The sequence below is a fragment of the Chenopodium album genome, chromosome 15 (assembly GCF_948465745.1).
Source record: "Chenopodium album chromosome 15, dcCheAlbu1.1, whole genome shotgun sequence".
NCBI classification, from domain to species: domain Eukaryota; kingdom Viridiplantae; phylum Streptophyta; class Magnoliopsida; order Caryophyllales; family Amaranthaceae; genus Chenopodium; species Chenopodium album.
In genome coordinates, this window is record NC_137848.1 from 33,224,701 (window position 1) to 33,241,446 (window position 16,746).

Below are 16,746 nucleotides of genomic sequence, written 5' to 3' on the forward strand. Positions count from 1 at the left end.
GTAAGTTAACAATCTTTGTCGGTTAGACCAGTTAATTTTTACAGTCGTCCATAGGGGTGGATGCTTTATTAATTAATGAATCATCTGACCATATGCCGGTTTTTATCATATTTGCCTTAAAAATTTTAAAGCCTTTGAATTTTTTGGTATGCATGATTTAAGCTAAGTGTTTGACTTGTATACTATGCGATTGTACCAGATGTCTTTGCCCCTGGCCGGACGTGCGCTTGGTTTCATAGGTGAATTGATTGACCTAGAAATTATTGATACTTAAAAGGTATGATTGATTTCTAAGTCAATCAACCATTATGGTGATTGCCCCAAATAGGGGTGATAATGAGACTGAGCTATTCGTGAACTATTCGAGCTCGATTCAGTCAAAGCTTGATTCGTGATGGCTCGACTCGGGTTTGAGCTCGGCTCGTGACCTTAACGAGCCAAGCTGAGTTATGCCAAGTTCGGCTCGAAAGTTCGTGAACAAGCTCGGTTATTTTTTTTATATAAATAAATCATGTATATAAATATAAATATATTTATCAATAGATATTACACAATAATAAGTTAGTGTTTTCATTATAAAAAAAATAAACTTGTTGTAAAATAAAAAAAATTAATAATAAACAATAAAGAAGACAAGTAAACTAGGGATAAGAATAAATCAAGTTTGTTCGTGAACAGTTCGAGTTCGGCTCGGTCAACGCTTAGTCAAAGCTCGGCTCGGTCAAAGCTCGACTCTTAAAGGTTTGAACTCGGTTCGAGTTCGAACAAATTTAAACGATCACGAGCCGAGCTGACCATAGTTCGGGCTCGGCTCGCCCGATTAGCACCCCTAGCCCCAAACCAAGCGGACAATCGGTCATCGAGCAGACGGGTAAATTATGGTATTATCCGGCCATTAGCCTCGTTAAGTTGTTTAAAAACAAACTCAAAGCTGCTAAGTTTTCTGACTTAGCTTAAAATTACTAAGTACAATTTGGCCACCTGCATTGCTCTAGGGAAACAACAGGCGAGTATTTTTAGCTTCTAATTAAAAAAGTAGTCGTTTACCGCTTGCTAGATGGCAGGCGGTTGTTTTAGCTTTTTAGGTTTCAATTTAGATTAAGTCAAACAGCTGCGAGCTTATCTTATTCCAGATAGTCGGTATGACCGTTTGTTTAGAGTTTATAGAGCAATTTACCACCCAAATGGGAGAAGCTCTCTGCGATGAATTCACCCGAATGGGCTTCGCTGGATGTCAAACTCATGTTGGAACAAACATGTACTAATTAATATCATCCGAACATTTGGCCTCGTTAGGCATCTTATCACGAATGCACAGCCGTTAAGTTTTTGAACTTAACTTTTATTTGATATATGAAATCGGACCGTCTGTACGTTGCACGAACAATGTTTATTCCGGCCTCATTTTGTTTGATCCAAAGGTTCAGCTGCAAAGATTTTGATCTTTAGGTTATGTACCCGCATGTAATGTAGCCGCCTGTACTTTTTGCAGGCGGTATTCCTAATGGGAGATGTTTGCAATAAACAAAATGGACAACAAGAAGGAAAACAAAAAGCAACTTTTTCATTGATAGGCTTTTCATTTTACAAAAAATTTACAACTCTCAGAAGTAGTACTTTTTTAAGTTGTCTACATTCCAAGTTCTGGCTAGGTGCCTGCCGTCTGGTGTTTCCAGTCGGTACCAGCCAGTAGGTACCGCCTCTTTCTTTTTCACAAATTCGATAGGGGCCTTCCCAATTGGGTGTTACTTTGCCTTGCTCATTAGCCCTACCGGTTGCCTCCATTTTTCGTAACACAAAGTCCCCTACTTTCAAGGGTCTTTTATGTACTCTCCTGTTGTAGGATCTTGTCATTCTCAGATGGTAGATTTCATGACGCAAGGCAGCATTGCCCCTGCGTTTTTGGAGTGAGTCTAATGCTAGCCGTATGGCCTCCCAGTTCGCCTCTTCATCATATAGCATGACTCAGAGGGTCGGTTCATAGTGCTCAATAGGCAAGACGACCTCTGCACCATACACCATGAGAAATGGGGTTTCACCAGTTACCCCTTTTTCAGTTGTTCTGATAGCCCATAGGACATGAGTTAACTCCTCTGGCCATAGACCGCCAACTCTTTCAATTTTCATCTTGATGCCGTTTGAGATTAGTTAGTTGAAGGCTTCCACTTAGCCGTTTTCTTTGGGTCGGCCGACTGATGCAAAACAATGTGAGTGTAGACACCTACTTTTGGCCTCTTGTCCCGACAGGAAGTGCGATGATGTTATAAATATCCGTTCTTCATGCTAGATCAAAGTTGAAGTGTTTATGGACTATGAAATGCATTATGAAGTAAGTTAAAAACCATATTAGAGACCAAGTTATCTTAGAGCCTTTTCCAATTATTAATTAGGCCTAAAACGTGCTCATACATGTTTGAACTTGATTAATAACGAACCCAAATGCGTCAAATGCAATGATTGGATCCAATGGATCTTACATTGTTAAAAACCGCGCCAATAAGATAAACCAACCATCCAATTTCTATTCAAGGTCAATACAGATGGATAGCCCTTTCAAATAGCTTTCCAACGGTATATTATAAGCCCAATTCCGAGTTAAAACGAAAAAGTTATGATCAAAACACTAAACTAGGCCCTAAAACACTAAACCAGGCACTCAAACGGCCATATCTTTTGATCCATAACATATTTTAACCTAATTCAAACGGCAGAGGAAATTAGATATTCAGAGGTTTCCAATAATATCTCACACGCCTTAATCCGACTTTGTAATCAAAAGTTATGGAAGTTTTAAAAATGCGTTTTCGTATAAGGTAAACCGCACTGAGTGCAACTCAATAAGTTGGCGCGCACAAGTCATTGAGATGCGCATGGCACCTAGTGTGACTCAGAGAGTTGCACGCACCACCTGACGGTGTGGCTCTAAAATCCTAAATCTAGATTCCTACGCCTATAAATAGGGGTCTTTGTTCAACCCTAAAGGGTACGGGGAAAAATTAGAACTCTAACCCTAGCATTCTCAAAACCCTAATCTCTCAAGTTCTTTTACTATCATACTACTTTTCTTCTCTCTTCCCAAATACTTTCCAACCCTAATTGAATCCAGTGAAGTCCTTAGAGGTACGAAGAAGAAAGAAAGTCCATAAACGCATTAAACGGAGATTTAACATAAAAGAAGAATAGTTAGTTTCCTGAGCACTTAGATAAATCATTTTTCTTTTATTGTTTAAATAACTTTAATTGAATAAATAGTGTTGTTTGATCGCTTTAAAAAACTTTTAATTAATTTAATTCACATAGCATTCTTGTGTTAATCAAGACTAGAATTTGAATAATTAATTGATTGTTTTATCACCTAAGTCAAGGCGAACATTGTCTATTTCTTGTTCTTTTCACGAATTTGATAAAACAAAGAATAACGACTTTTGCAATGTAATTCCCACGTTATTAATGCTTGTAAATAAAATCAACTAACTTAGTTTTAGGTATCACGTTGCATATATTGTTTGGTGATGAAATTGTAAAAAAGGAAGAGTCAGTAGAGGCCGAGGTAGTCCCTATTTATATCCACTATAAACGAATTTTTTTTATATAGTAGCATTGTTGCAATTATATGCAAGTTTTGCTGTACTATATTCATTTTTAATTTCTATGCTGAGTTGGACAATTAGTGCCGTTATGAACTTATGTTTGACGATGAAATAACGTCCGTTTCACTCTTTTGTCTTTATGAACTTACCAGAAGTTAGGAGAGAGAAAATTCACCCAAAAGTAAGAGAGAGAAAACTCAGTAGAAATAGGAGAAAGAACAAGATGTGATTGTAGATCTGGTAATTGTTGTAAATTTATGAAGATTAGGCGTCGGCGATCTTAATCCTTCGGCTATCTCCATTGGTCAGTTTTCATTTTCTTAATTTTTTCTTCTTTAAGTTTCGATTTATTCTTTAAGTTTCGGATTGTCGTAAATTTATCTCTTGTTCTATGATTTCGAGTTGTTCTTTGTTCTTTAATCTTCAGCTTAAATGCATGAAGTTGTGTTTTATTTGTTGATTATTTAGTAGATTGAATGCTTAATTTGGGGCTGATTGAAATTATTATGTTAGGTTTTTGTTTTTTTAGTTTAGTTATGATATGTGGAAAACTCGCAATAATAGGTTATCCTGGTTTCTTATGTTAATGTCGATACCATTAGTGGTCCTTCTGTTACTGTTATTATGCAATTGGTGTGGCTATTATTAGTGTATAATTGTTTAGTGTATGCCTTTTACCTTGTAGTTATTTATTTATTTGGTTACAATGGAAGCTGAATTTGTTGACATGGGGTAAGAGACCGTTGTGCTTGATCACAGTTCAGTCCTTGACAGTCCTAATACGTGTGCTATTGAAAGTGCTTCTGGTTGTGTGGTTGTTCATGAAAGCCCTGATATCCAATGTAGTAATCCTAATCTTCCATCCCTGAATTCCCTGACACCTTATGTTCATCCATCCCCATGCCACCGTACCCAATCTAATTGCGCTTAATTCTTTATTAAAAACTGTTGAGACCGTTGAGACGATTGTTTCCACGAACAAGATTAGTGTGTACACCACTGTTGAAGCACCTAGGGTTGGGATGGTTTTTAAAAAGTGGGAGGATGTGGAGGCATACTATAAGGAGTATGGTGAACAGCATGGCTTTGGTGTTAGTAGAGTGTCGTCTTCATTTTTTAAGGTGACTGGTGAGAGGAGGGGGGCTACTTGGCGATGTGAATTTTGGGGACCACCTAATATGAGGGCTCGGAGGGAGGCAAAGAAAAGGTCTAAGGCCATGGAAGCTTGTGGCTCTGGGGATGCCTTAAATGGAGTTATAGGGGAGGATGAACTGACCTGTGGCAAAAGAACGTCGAAGAAATGTGAATGCAATGCCCGCATATACGCGAGTGTAAATGGTGATAGTGAGTGGGAAATGAGAACAGTTATTCTGGATCATAAGCATGACCTATGCCCTGCCATGTCTACGTTGGTGAAGGAGTATCGAATGAAGAATTTTACATCATATGCGCGTAGGAAGTTAATGAACTATTATGAGGAAGGGGTTCCCGTCACTCAGATATATGGTTGTATGGGTTATGAGATGGGTCCAGAGAACATACCAACTGTTAAAGACCTTCATCATGAGGTATCTAAGGTGCGGCGACTGAAAATGGAGGGTGGGGATGATGCAGCTATAATGGCCTATTTTGACCGGATGCAAGCCGATAATCAAAACTTTTTCCATGCACATCGCCTTGATGAAGATGGCCGATTGAAGGATGTGGTATGGGTTGATGTTCGTAGCCGGGTGGCGTACGAGGAGTTTGGGGATGTGGTATGCTTTGATTCTACATACCTTACAAACGAGTACGAACTTCCGTTTTCAAACTTTGTTGGCGTTAATCATCATGGGCAATCTTTCCTGTTGGGATGTGCACTTGTATCTCATGAGACTTCAGAAACCTACTCTTGGGTGTTTCAGCAGTGGCTGTCTTGTATGGGTAACAAACCTCCTGGTGCCATACTGACAGATCAAGCTGCTGTTATGAGGAAACCAATATCGGAAATAATGCCGTCGACTCGTCACAGGTGGTGTATTTGGCATATTATCCACAAATTTTCAGAGAAGCTGGGGAAATGTGAGAAGTAAGTCCTTGTTTTCATGAAATGTATTTTTTTGTTTGTTGTTATTATATACTGGTTTTCTAAATTTATATTGGTATTCTGCCTCCCTTGGAAGAGTGCTTATCTGAGTTTCTGTATTTTGGTATCCTGGTTATCTGGTATAATACAGTTTTCTTTTATTCGTGGAAAAACTTATTGGAGTTTCTATTTTCTTATTTTCTGTTTCTTTTTGTTATTGTTTTCTTTTACTACCTACTTCATTTGTTCTCAATACTGCTGTATCCTGAGTTTGTGTTTTCTGTTTTGATTTGTTTCTGAATTTATATTGGTGTAACAATTTATTTGTGGATCTGACATTACTATGATGTTACATTATCTGTTGTTAAGCATGTATTTTGTACACAGTGTGTTACATCAAATAAGTTTTAAGATATTCCATGTACTTGTCTCAGTATTGATGCACCACACTGTGTTACATGAAATAAGTTTTTGGTAATCCATGTGTTTTCATTTTGTGAGTGTGTGTCGTAGATATGCTGATTTTAAAAGCCCTTTGAAAACTCTTATCTATGAGAGTTTCACCGTTGAGGAATTTGAGAGTCGGTGGCATGCATTAATCAAGGAATTCAAATTAAAGGATAATGACTGGCTTTGCGACCTTTTTGATGAGAGACACATGTGGATACCCGCCTTTATGAAGGAGCACTTTTGGGCGGGAATGAAAACTACTTAGAGAGTTGAAAGCATCAATAGTTTTTTTGATGGCTTTTTAAATCGGCACACAAAGCTTTATGAATTTCCTGAGAAGTACACACGGGCTACGGCGAAGCGCATGAAGTCTGAATTGGTTGCTGATGCTAGATGTGGTAAATACATTAGGAGACTAGTTAGTGGGTTTAAACTTGAAAGATTCTTCTAGAAAATATACACAGACGCGAAGTTCTAGGAGGTCTAGAAAGAGTGTGCACGTATGATGTATGTTTATTCGAAGGGGGAGCGGACTGTAGAATAGAATGTGACCGAGTATTTACTTGAGGATAGGGTATGGATAATTCCTGAAGGCAAGAGGTAGGAGGTGATAACTGATAGGCGTCGGCTTCTGCGTGATTTATTTAATAGTGTCACGAAGGAGGTGTCCTATGATTGTCGGAAGTTCGAGACCTTTGGTATTTTGTGCAAATATGTCATTCGAGTCCTTGATCAAAACCTGGTGTTTGACATTCCAAGCAATTATTTCCTTGATCGGTGGAGGAAAGACGTGCCCAGGAAGCATACAAGGTTGAAAGTAGCCTACCATGACCCTTCTAAAAGAGATCAAGTAAGACAGTATTACAAACTGATGCACGAGTTTAAACCAATTTGTGAAGAGGCGTCCTCCATCAATGATCCTAAAACAGTTGCAATGGTCATTTCATGTCTGCAAGAGCTACGACTAAATGTGAAAAAAATCAGGTAAGTTTTCCTTGAAAAGCAAGAAACACTCCCAACCTTGCCAAACACGGTGTGCCACTTTCTGAAAAGGGTCTAATCAGGTGTTGAAATGCAATGGTGGTCAGGCACCTTCATCTGTAGTCAAGGCATCCTCAATCGCACCAGCTGTGAAGGACCCAATTCCACAAAAGAAGCCTCGTGGTAGGCCAAAGGCAACCCGCTACAAGAGCCTAGCCGAGAAAGGTTACAAAACCCAGCAGAAGAAGGTAACACAAACAAAAGCAACCCAACAAAACACAAGACAAACACAGGTCTGACTAACACAGGCATTTCGAGTTTTTTTCTTTTTTTTGGTTTAATAATGTATGATATTCTCATGGGAGTTTGATGTGATGTGACAAGGAAAACGTCGACGCTCACAACATCTTATGGAGTTGGACGAAGCTAACGACGAAGAAATGATTGAAGATTGTAACGCAGAGATTGATAATTGCTTTTATTGCTCTCATCACTCTATGGAGTTATGATGAAATGAAGTTGTCTGTATGGACACTTGTATTTTGGCTAAGTAGGGCATTATATTTAAGCTTTTAGTGTCATTGGTTAAACCTTTGATTTTGTTTCGAACAACTATGAACTTAGCCTCAATGTAGCCTTTTGTATTTGGTTCATGGTTGTATTTCCCTTTTGATTTTGAACAACTGTGAACTTAGCCTCAATGTAGCCTTTTCAATCTGGTTCATGCCTTGTATTTTGACTGGTGATAGCTCCCTTTAATTGGGCATTTCTGCATTTCGTGATTGTATCTGTTGCTTATTTTTATAATTTCCTTTTTTTATTGGAGGGTATATATTATGAATTGGGGCCTTTTTCATAGTGGCCCAAAAACAAATTGATACTTTGATTATAACAATTCCTGCATCCTTGTTTGTATTGTGAGTTATTGGGCCTTTTGTCACAGTGCCCCAGATACCTTATATATGGTATTAAAACATTAGCCACCCATGTATTGTATTGCATGGAACTGTGTTGCCATACTATTTTGGACTTTGGCATACTATTTTGGACTTTGGCATAACATCATAACAACATTAGCTTCCCAAAAGGTTCCACAAATTGAAATATATTTTATTTATTTTACCATTGTAATATGAAAATGTTACTGTAATAGTTATTATTTGTTCAAGTGTAGGCAAATAACTTAGTTTAGTAAACTTAGTAATTACTAGTAATCTACAGCAGTAGAAGAACAAAATAACTTAGTAATTACTGGCGATCTGAATAACACAACATCGAATATATCATAGATCCAAAAGGGCTAAGGCCTTTGACATACAGAAACCGATAGGAAACTACTACATATATTACATACTGGGCTTGATTTACATCACCATCAACAATTGGACCATCTACAAAAGAGTTCACAAAAGGGTCCACAACTCCTAAAGCCCAACCAAAAGGGTCCACATCAACTAATTCATATAATCAAAGTTTAGAGGCTTCACAAAATGGTCCATAACTCCTAAAGGCTAACCAAAAGACAACTGCCAATGAGAAAACAGCCTAAGGGGAAGCTACACTTGAGTCCAACCAACATCCTCCACCGGAAGAACTTAAATTCTATGATTAGGGAGTACATACACCTTATCCCCGTTGAGGATATTGGCTTCGTTGATTGTTTCCACCGTCGTAACCACGCAATCCTCGTGCATGAAAAGGAGATTTGTTGAATCCACTCCAATCTTCCGACCCCAAATGTGGAACAGCCTATTCATCGGGGTGACCAACTTGCCCTGCACCCTAAGCTTCACCTTGCGACGATGGCCGATGTTCTTGATGAAGAACCTTTTGATGCGAGTGTTTGTGTTGATCACACCAGCCTATAGCAAAATAAACAAAAGAACATTACTATAGCAAAATAGAACATTACTATAGAAAAATAAATAAACAAACGAATATTGGAAAATAAATAAACAAACGAATACAAGAAAATAAATAAACAAAAGAACATTACAATAGCAAAAACATTACTGAACCACACTAACAAAAATAGGAATACATTACCAGTCCCCGGACATAATCACATCTCCAGATTAAATTCCGATATCCCTAGCAATAGCCCACGACGTGATGATGGATCCACGAAAATGGAGCCTTATCCTGGAAGAGTGAACATCAATCCTCGAAGCATAATCTTGGTAGATGGACTCAAAGTTTTCATCACTCCTTATGTTATAAAGAACTCCGACATCCCTAGGGCTACGACCTCTCACAATGACAGTGAACACCACAACATCAGCTGGGAATGGATGATTAACTGCATTCAAGTCCACATCATCGGGGTTAAACTCATCTTGTTCCTCGGCCGGAATCATAACGTCCTCTTCAACCACAGGCATAGCTGAAGTAGAGCCTGTCTCGTACTTAGGGGGTCTAGGAGCATTGGCCATGTTTTTCAGCACGAATGGCCTAACTTTCATCTCTTTTTCCTTCTCTTAGGCCCTGGAGCAAGTTTCTTACAAGCATTCTTCGTCAGAACTTTGGAAACCAAAGTCCAACGACGGCGCTTGAACGTTTGAGCAACTTTCACCGGGCTCTTGCCTTTAGAGGAACTCACAAGGATAAAGTTTTGGGAGGAAGCCATGGGAGAGGATTGTGAATTAGGTTTTGTATTTCCTTTAGGAGGTGGGATTATGGTTGTATAGTGCTGGTGTTGACGTGTCTTCTAAACCCCGCCAATTGAATGTCAACATGTAACAAGTTAGTGTAAAAAAAGGGGTCCTTTAATTCCAAAAAAATGAGCACTTAATTTCAATGTAATGTAACTAAATTGATACTATTAGGTAATTTATATCATAATTTGTACCATATATTAATCAAATGACCTTCATTTTACTGAAATGAATTTGATACTATTAGATAATTTGTATGACCTGAAGGTTATGTAGTTGTAATAAACTTGATACTATTACAAAAATATTAATCACTTAAGCATAATTTATCACCTTACATTACATCAACTTATCTTACATCAACTTAATTAACTTCATAATTGTCATTTAAGCATAATTTTGTACTTCCCAACAATCAAGTACTCTCAGTTTATAATAATTTGATTATAAATTACTTAGAAATTTTTTTATTAACTTACATATTTCATGTAATACAAAGAGGCACAAATATTTTAGTAAATTTTGTAAGGATGTTATGGTACATATGTTGAATTACTTGATTAGCCCTATTTCTAACCCATTTTTCCTCTAAAGTAGACCGGAACTACCTCTACGTGTACTTGATTGTTGGAAGCTAATTGGGAAGATGACTTCACTATTTCTAAACATGACTTTATTTTGAGTCAAGTTGTTATAATATTGTATTATAGAAAATGGTACATAATACTATAGTATAAATGGTACATAATATTGTAGTAGTATTCAAGTCGTAATAATATCGTGGTAACTTTATTTAAATTTACAAGTACGGAGTGATAATAACGTAATAATACTATTTGAATTTGTCAAATTAATAATACCATTAGCATATAGTATAAATATACATATCTAATTTAATATAAATATAAATATCTAATTTAATATAAATATAATATAAACAAGTAAATCATAACCAAACGCATGAGCAAAATAAGAAAAATTATGTCTCATTACATGGTGAACTAGTCTTCATAAAAGTAGCACTTTTACCAAGGGGTTAAACTTATCTTAGTACTAGAATCACAATAAACTACTACTACACCCTTTACTGAAACAAATCAACTATTGATTAGACAACACACAATAAGCAACTCAAATACTACTATCCTTTTACTGAAACCTACCACTACCCCTATAAAAAATCAAGCACATTGGGAAGGTGATCTGGTCGAAACTTTTCATTATCTTGTGGTTTGCCAATTTTCCCGCCAAAGTGAGGTGAACGTGAATTAGGGGTGTCCATTACTGGGATATAAACTGAATTCCAAACCAAATTATTAATTCGGATCGGATCCAAACTTTACATCGGATTGAATCGAATTGAATTTTTTTTGAAAATTCGGATTTTCGGATTGGATCGGATTTGACCTTGTTCAGATCCAAAAAACTGAAATAACCGAATTATGAAAGAGTTGTTTTACAAAAAAAATATTGTTAATATTAATCATGCTAAACTATGTTTATGATTATAATAATTTTAATTATGTTAACTAAGTTTTCAATACTTGTATAAATCATATACTATTATACTTTCAATAATTGAAATTTTGTTATTGCAATTTTATTTTTATAATCGTACTAGGCCCAAAAAAATAGCGACTTATTTTAATTCGGATTTTTGGATTGGATTCAAATAACCGAATTATAATTCGGATTGGATCGGATTGGATTTGGTAAGTAATTCAGATCGGATTAGATTTGAAAATCCAAACCGAAAACCGAATGGACACCCCTAAAGTGAATCATGATATAATGTATCACACAATGTACTCTACTATAGGCCTCAACATTACACCGTGCCAAAATGTTGTGGATTTTATCTGAGGGAGTCCAACCTTCACTCTATAATTTTATCTATTTTGTTATTCTATTAAAATTAAAACACTTGTAGTAATTACTCAGTTCAGCACTCGTAAAGAATGCCCTTGTTTTTTACGGGTTAAAGAATGACAATCATTAATCGTTTTGGGACACCAGACGAACCTCCTCAGTTATAGACAGTCATATCGTTAAATTTTTTTATGATAGAAATCAAGCTTTACTATTTTGGACAAAATTAAAAGAAATATGATGGTTATCTAGTATATTGAGAGACGTTGTCTATGTTTTATTGGTGTTCGGTCGGCTTATAAATAACACTACTCACGAAATAACTAGTCGGATTTTGTAGGATTTTTTAATTAATTGTTAAATGTGTGGAACTAGAGTTCAAGTTCAATAATTTATAGAATACCATCATTTCTTATTTATTTTCAATTATTAGTTTCCAATTAATCACAATTTAATATACCAACACATTATAACAATAATTAGTTCATAAACAAATTAATAATTATTTCAAAGAGCATATTAACAAAGTAAAAACATAACTGAAAATAATACAAATTAACTACGAATAAAGTCAAATTACAAACCAATAACCCTTGCGATTGATTGACATCGTTCATAAACAAATTAGAAATTAAGACTTAAGTAGTTGACGACAAATACAAACTAATTTACTAATTTATTAAAAACGGCATTACTCCTTGCCATTATACGCTAAACACCCCTGCTTTGTGAATACGCATCTCCATTATATCGGGTGACCCTGTGAACAATTTAACAATGTATGAGTTCAATAAACCATTTAATTAATTAATTAATAAATGAAAATGCAATTACCGTGACATTAACATCAAGTAACATTTGGCTGCTTGCACATTGTTGCTGTGCTGTACACCTGACATCTCCGGCCTTCCATAACATGGCAGCTCCCCCCTTGTACGAAAGGAGATGAGAATGGAAAAACCTGTAATTTCCGGGCAGCACATGAACTATTTCACTGAGATTGCTTACAGTGTTTCTAATTTCAAACAGAATTACAATCTGGGGATTGTGAAGCCGGCAGATAGTGTGGAAATTTTCAATAAATGAAAGCCGACCTACACCACGGACATTCCAGCAAACCAAGGAGCTATTTGATGGGATAGATTCGAACTGAGGGTAATTCCCGACGTTAAAGCTTTGAATGACAGCGGTGTGTTGTTTAGGGTTATCGTTGAGGAACTGAGACAACACCATGATTTTAAGGATGAAGCGAAACGAAGTGGGCAACAAAACAAATTGAAGGTCGTCTGCAAAGAGACCCATCTCAATTCGAACTTCCCCTGTTTGCATCCTGTGTGTGTGTGGGGGAGTACAAATCTAGGACGGGTTCTGGGTCAATCAAATGGAGAAGATAGTTCGGAAGGATTGGTTCCTCAGGATCCTCACTAGGTGTGTGGCAGTGGTGGTTCAGGAGCACATCAAACACTTTAGATAGAGATAAGAAATCGAGAACACTAGGGAAATGGCCAGGTCTCATGACACCACGACCATTGCTATGAGCCATTCGCAAGGAAACCCCTGGTTCAAACCTCTGTTCGGGATTCATGAGGATCTGCCAAAGTGATTCCCTAGAAGCTGGAATTGTTCTATCATTTGATTGCCAGTAGTATGAGTATTCATTAGTGTTCATTTCTGGACGAATATTTGGAATTGCTTGTGGGGGTTTGTAAAATAAAAATTTAGGAGTGCCATCACGATATTCGCGATAGACAGCCATGGTTGGACATGGGAAGAAGAAGTTCAATGTGAACTGTGACGTGTAGTGGTATTTTGTTTTAAATACAGATTAAAAATTATTAATTATTAATTATGTTACATGTGTACTTTCTATTGGATTTTTAATGAATAAATTCAAATACTTTGAAATTCAATCTTGTGCACTTGAATATTAGTTGTTTCAACCAGTGAAATAAAAGAATTGACTAGAAGAGAACTCAAAATAAGAGATAACAAGTACTACTTTGGGAATCGTGTGCTCTCCTGCTGGTCATTACCCCCCTGCCACTTCTTTTCCTTGAAAAAGGAGTTGTAGAAAAGACTAGACCTCTGGTACAACTTCTAGCAGTAGGGGGAAAGGCGTGTATAGTAACCATAAAACAAGGAGGGGGGTTAGGTGTGAACTTAGAATAGTTACTATCCAACTAATGTAGTTTGTGTTTATAGTTGGACTAAGAAATCCAATTACCATATGAAAATTGCAATTATCTAGTGTCGAATGGGTTTTCGAAAGTTTTACAGAAACCAATGCTGAAAAAATTATAAACATCCGAAAATGTGTCATTACAACTAATTTTTAGTATTAATGTAATGTGTAAAAAATCTTAATTTGAACAAATTTTCAATATCTAATAGGAAATGTGCAAAACATTATTTATAGTCGTCGTTAAGTTAATAACTATAAAGTTGTTCTTAAGATTACAGTGTCAATACCTGTCCCCGAATTTTGACTCGTTATCGATAGTAAAAAACAAGATAGTTAATTTGAATTAGGAGGTAATTACATTTGCTATATGTAGATTAGTAAATATCATTTAAACTTAGCAATCATTGTACCATAAAGAAACATAAAGCTAAACAACTAGTTAATCATCCGTATTAACAGAACTGATTTAATGGATTATGACCAGAAAATGAAATGCATACGACCTGACCTTAACTAATAGATTTCTCCAATGAATTGTATCGTGTTGCGATTCAATGTGTCAAACCAATTACATCCGCTTGGTTTATTGGTTAGGGATATTGGTGTATACTATAAACGCAAAGGCTACAAGATTTTAATGTGAAATACGGTTAAGCGTTTGTTATTAGGGCCAATGCTTGATGGTTGTAGGAAGGGTTGTGGTTCATGGTTTGATTTGGGTTTAGGGTTTTGGGTGAACTGTTAAGGTTTGATAGTTGTAGATAGGGTTGTGGTTCATGGTTTGATTCGGGTTTAGGGTTTTGGGTGAACTGTTAAGGTTTGATGGATATTAGGGGTACGACTAATAATGGGTAATTTATCGCCTATTTTTATTGGTTTTCCAATTAAAATGTAGATTTCAATAACAATGTACATATCAATTGAAATGTACATGTTAACAATTAGACTTATTTACGCCCTAGGAAGAAGTACGTAATATCTAATACAAATAACTGAAGTAAAGCATTCAAAAGCATATAATAGCAAATGCAACGGGACATGAATTAAAGCATAAAAAAGCAGATGCGACGTGTCTATGCAGATGCAGACGTGACGTGTCTTTTAAGTTGAGACTTTTGGAGCACATGTGCCCCTATATATGTAGAAGCAGCTGTCCTCTAAATGGCATAACACATCCACTGAATTATTTCATTCAATTGTTGTGAAATGGTTATTGTTTCTTATACTAAATGCAATTCAATAGACACTATCCTGCAGGGGGGTGTTCGTTCTGGTCACATCACCGAGATATGTGGAGACGAGGGAACCGGTAAAACACAGATCTGCTTGTAACTAATGTTAGCTGCTCAACTAGATGAATCCTTGGGAGGTATTTCCTCATTTGCTGTGTACATCACATCAGTTGGTCATTTCCCGGCGAGTAGAATCATGGAAATGGTACCACACGTATTCGGTTCAATTCCACCAGAAGATCTTAATCTTTTAAAGAGAATATTAGTGAAACAGGTTGAATCACCTTACGAGTTAATTGAGACCCTTCAGTGGGTTGAAAAATTTGTGAAGGGTGATGATAGGTACCATGTTGTTGTTATAGACTCGGTACCAAGCATATGCCGCTTTCATTTCAATAACACCTGTGAGTCAATGTTAGAGCGGACATCTATTGTGAACGTGTTTTCAAGTGGTCTTCGAGCACTGGCAGAAAAATACGATTTGGTCGCGGTAGCAGTTAATGAAAGTTTGAAAATGAACCCTAATGAGAAAAGGGATTTTGGATTAACAATAAAGACAAATGGTATAAGGGTTCGGCCTGCTTTACAAAAAATTTGGTACAACAATATGAGCACAAGATTATTTGTTGAAAAGAAATTCAATGAAACCAAGGAGTTGTGGGAAAGGACAATCCGGTTGTGTTCCTCCCCAGTACTCGACCCAGATGGATGTCATTTCAAAATAACCGGAGAATGTGTTGTTGATTTTTAATCAATTACATGATGCGAGATTTGTAAAACACCTAAGTACTCATTAGCTATAATTGTCGTAATGTTTTATGAGTTGATGTTGTAAACACTTGTAACCCTTAGATCTTTTATCTCAACTAAAAAACGATTGTAACCCTAGCTTGGGATCCATGCTTGGGTAACCCTTAGATGTTTATCTCTATTACAAAAACAACCATTGTAAACCTAGCTTCGGATACAGACTTGGTTAACCCTAGCTTCAGAATGTTATTAGATGATATTACACGTGTACTATGTTAATTCACACATTAGCGAATATTGCTTGCTGAAACATGGACGTGGCAAATACATGCGGTGGGGTACCCTTTTGCTAACATAGTCTTTTAGTAGTTTTTGTTGTCAATTTAAAAAATTAAAAATAACTTTTAGTACATGGGTAATAAAAGCTGTAAAAATTGTTTAGTAATTTCAAATTTACAATTCTCCACCAACGGTAACTTCAACAACGGCCATATTTAAACGTCATATTCAGTACAACTACTTGAGTACCATTTGTGAACATTCGAACAACACCATTAATTTGGAAACCATTCATACTCTGAACTTGAGATGAATCTAAAAGAAATTCTTTCAAAAGTGGTGAAATTAGTCATAGGAAACCCTCAAGAATTACCTGTACTCATCCACCCAACCGAGCCAACGCTATAATTTCGCAAGTACGAAAAAGAGGACCATCCAGAGCTTGTATTTAATGAAGCTCGATATTATGAGAACAGCTTTCAATTGGTCAATAAAACACCACTAGGCGCTGAAAGTGTAAGAGAAGAATTATTAGGCCGTGCTTTGACAACAACAAGAGCAGGGTGTAGCGGGTCGGTGATGGATTCGGGTGATGATAAACCCTCGCTGGCATACATACCATTCATATCCGACTTAGATGGATATCACAGTGGGGTAAGTGTCTTTGTACGGTGGTATTTAACTCATGAGAAGA

General features: G+C 36.6%; 2 protein-coding genes across 4 annotated transcripts; both read left to right on the forward strand.

Moving 5' to 3' along the window:
- Positions 1-3,683: 3,683 nt before the first annotated feature.
- Positions 3,684-7,893, forward strand: LOC145583098 (protein FAR-RED IMPAIRED RESPONSE 1-like). 3 transcript variants are annotated; one of them, XM_081640244.1, is made up of 4 exons: positions 3,684-3,894; positions 4,276-5,658; positions 6,169-7,089; positions 7,170-7,893. In XM_081640244.1, the coding sequence occupies exons 2-3, from the start codon at positions 4,475-4,477 to the stop codon at positions 6,368-6,370; spliced, it is 1,386 nt and encodes a 461-aa protein (XP_081496370.1). In that variant the 5' UTR covers positions 3,684-3,894; positions 4,276-4,474; the 3' UTR covers positions 6,371-7,089; positions 7,170-7,893. The 3 variants fall into 3 exon arrangements, with proteins under 3 accessions (XP_081496370.1, XP_081496368.1, XP_081496369.1); XM_081640242.1 differs by having other exon boundaries at positions 3,684-5,658; positions 7,170-7,379; positions 7,471-7,892; XM_081640243.1 differs by having other exon boundaries at positions 3,684-5,658; positions 7,194-7,892.
- Positions 7,894-15,126: 7,233 nt separating this feature from the next.
- Positions 15,127-15,774, forward strand: LOC145581069 (DNA repair protein XRCC3 homolog). The gene has a single exon (XM_081638138.1). The coding sequence runs from the start codon at positions 15,127-15,129 to the stop codon at positions 15,772-15,774; it is 648 nt and encodes a 215-aa protein (XP_081494264.1).
- The last annotated feature ends 972 nt before the right edge of the window (positions 15,775-16,746 follow it).

Coding starts and splice junctions, on each gene's coding strand:
- LOC145583098 (XM_081640244.1), top strand. CDS start 4,475: ATGTTCATCCATCCCCATGCCACCGTACCCAATCTAATTGCGCTTAAT. Junction 5,659..6,168: donor AAGCTGGGGAAATGTGAGAA/GTAAGTCCTTGT, acceptor TGTGTGTCGTAG/ATATGCTGATTTTAAAAGCC.
- LOC145581069 (XM_081638138.1), top strand. CDS start 15,127: ATGTTAGCTGCTCAACTAGATGAATCCTTGGGAGGTATTTCCTCATTT.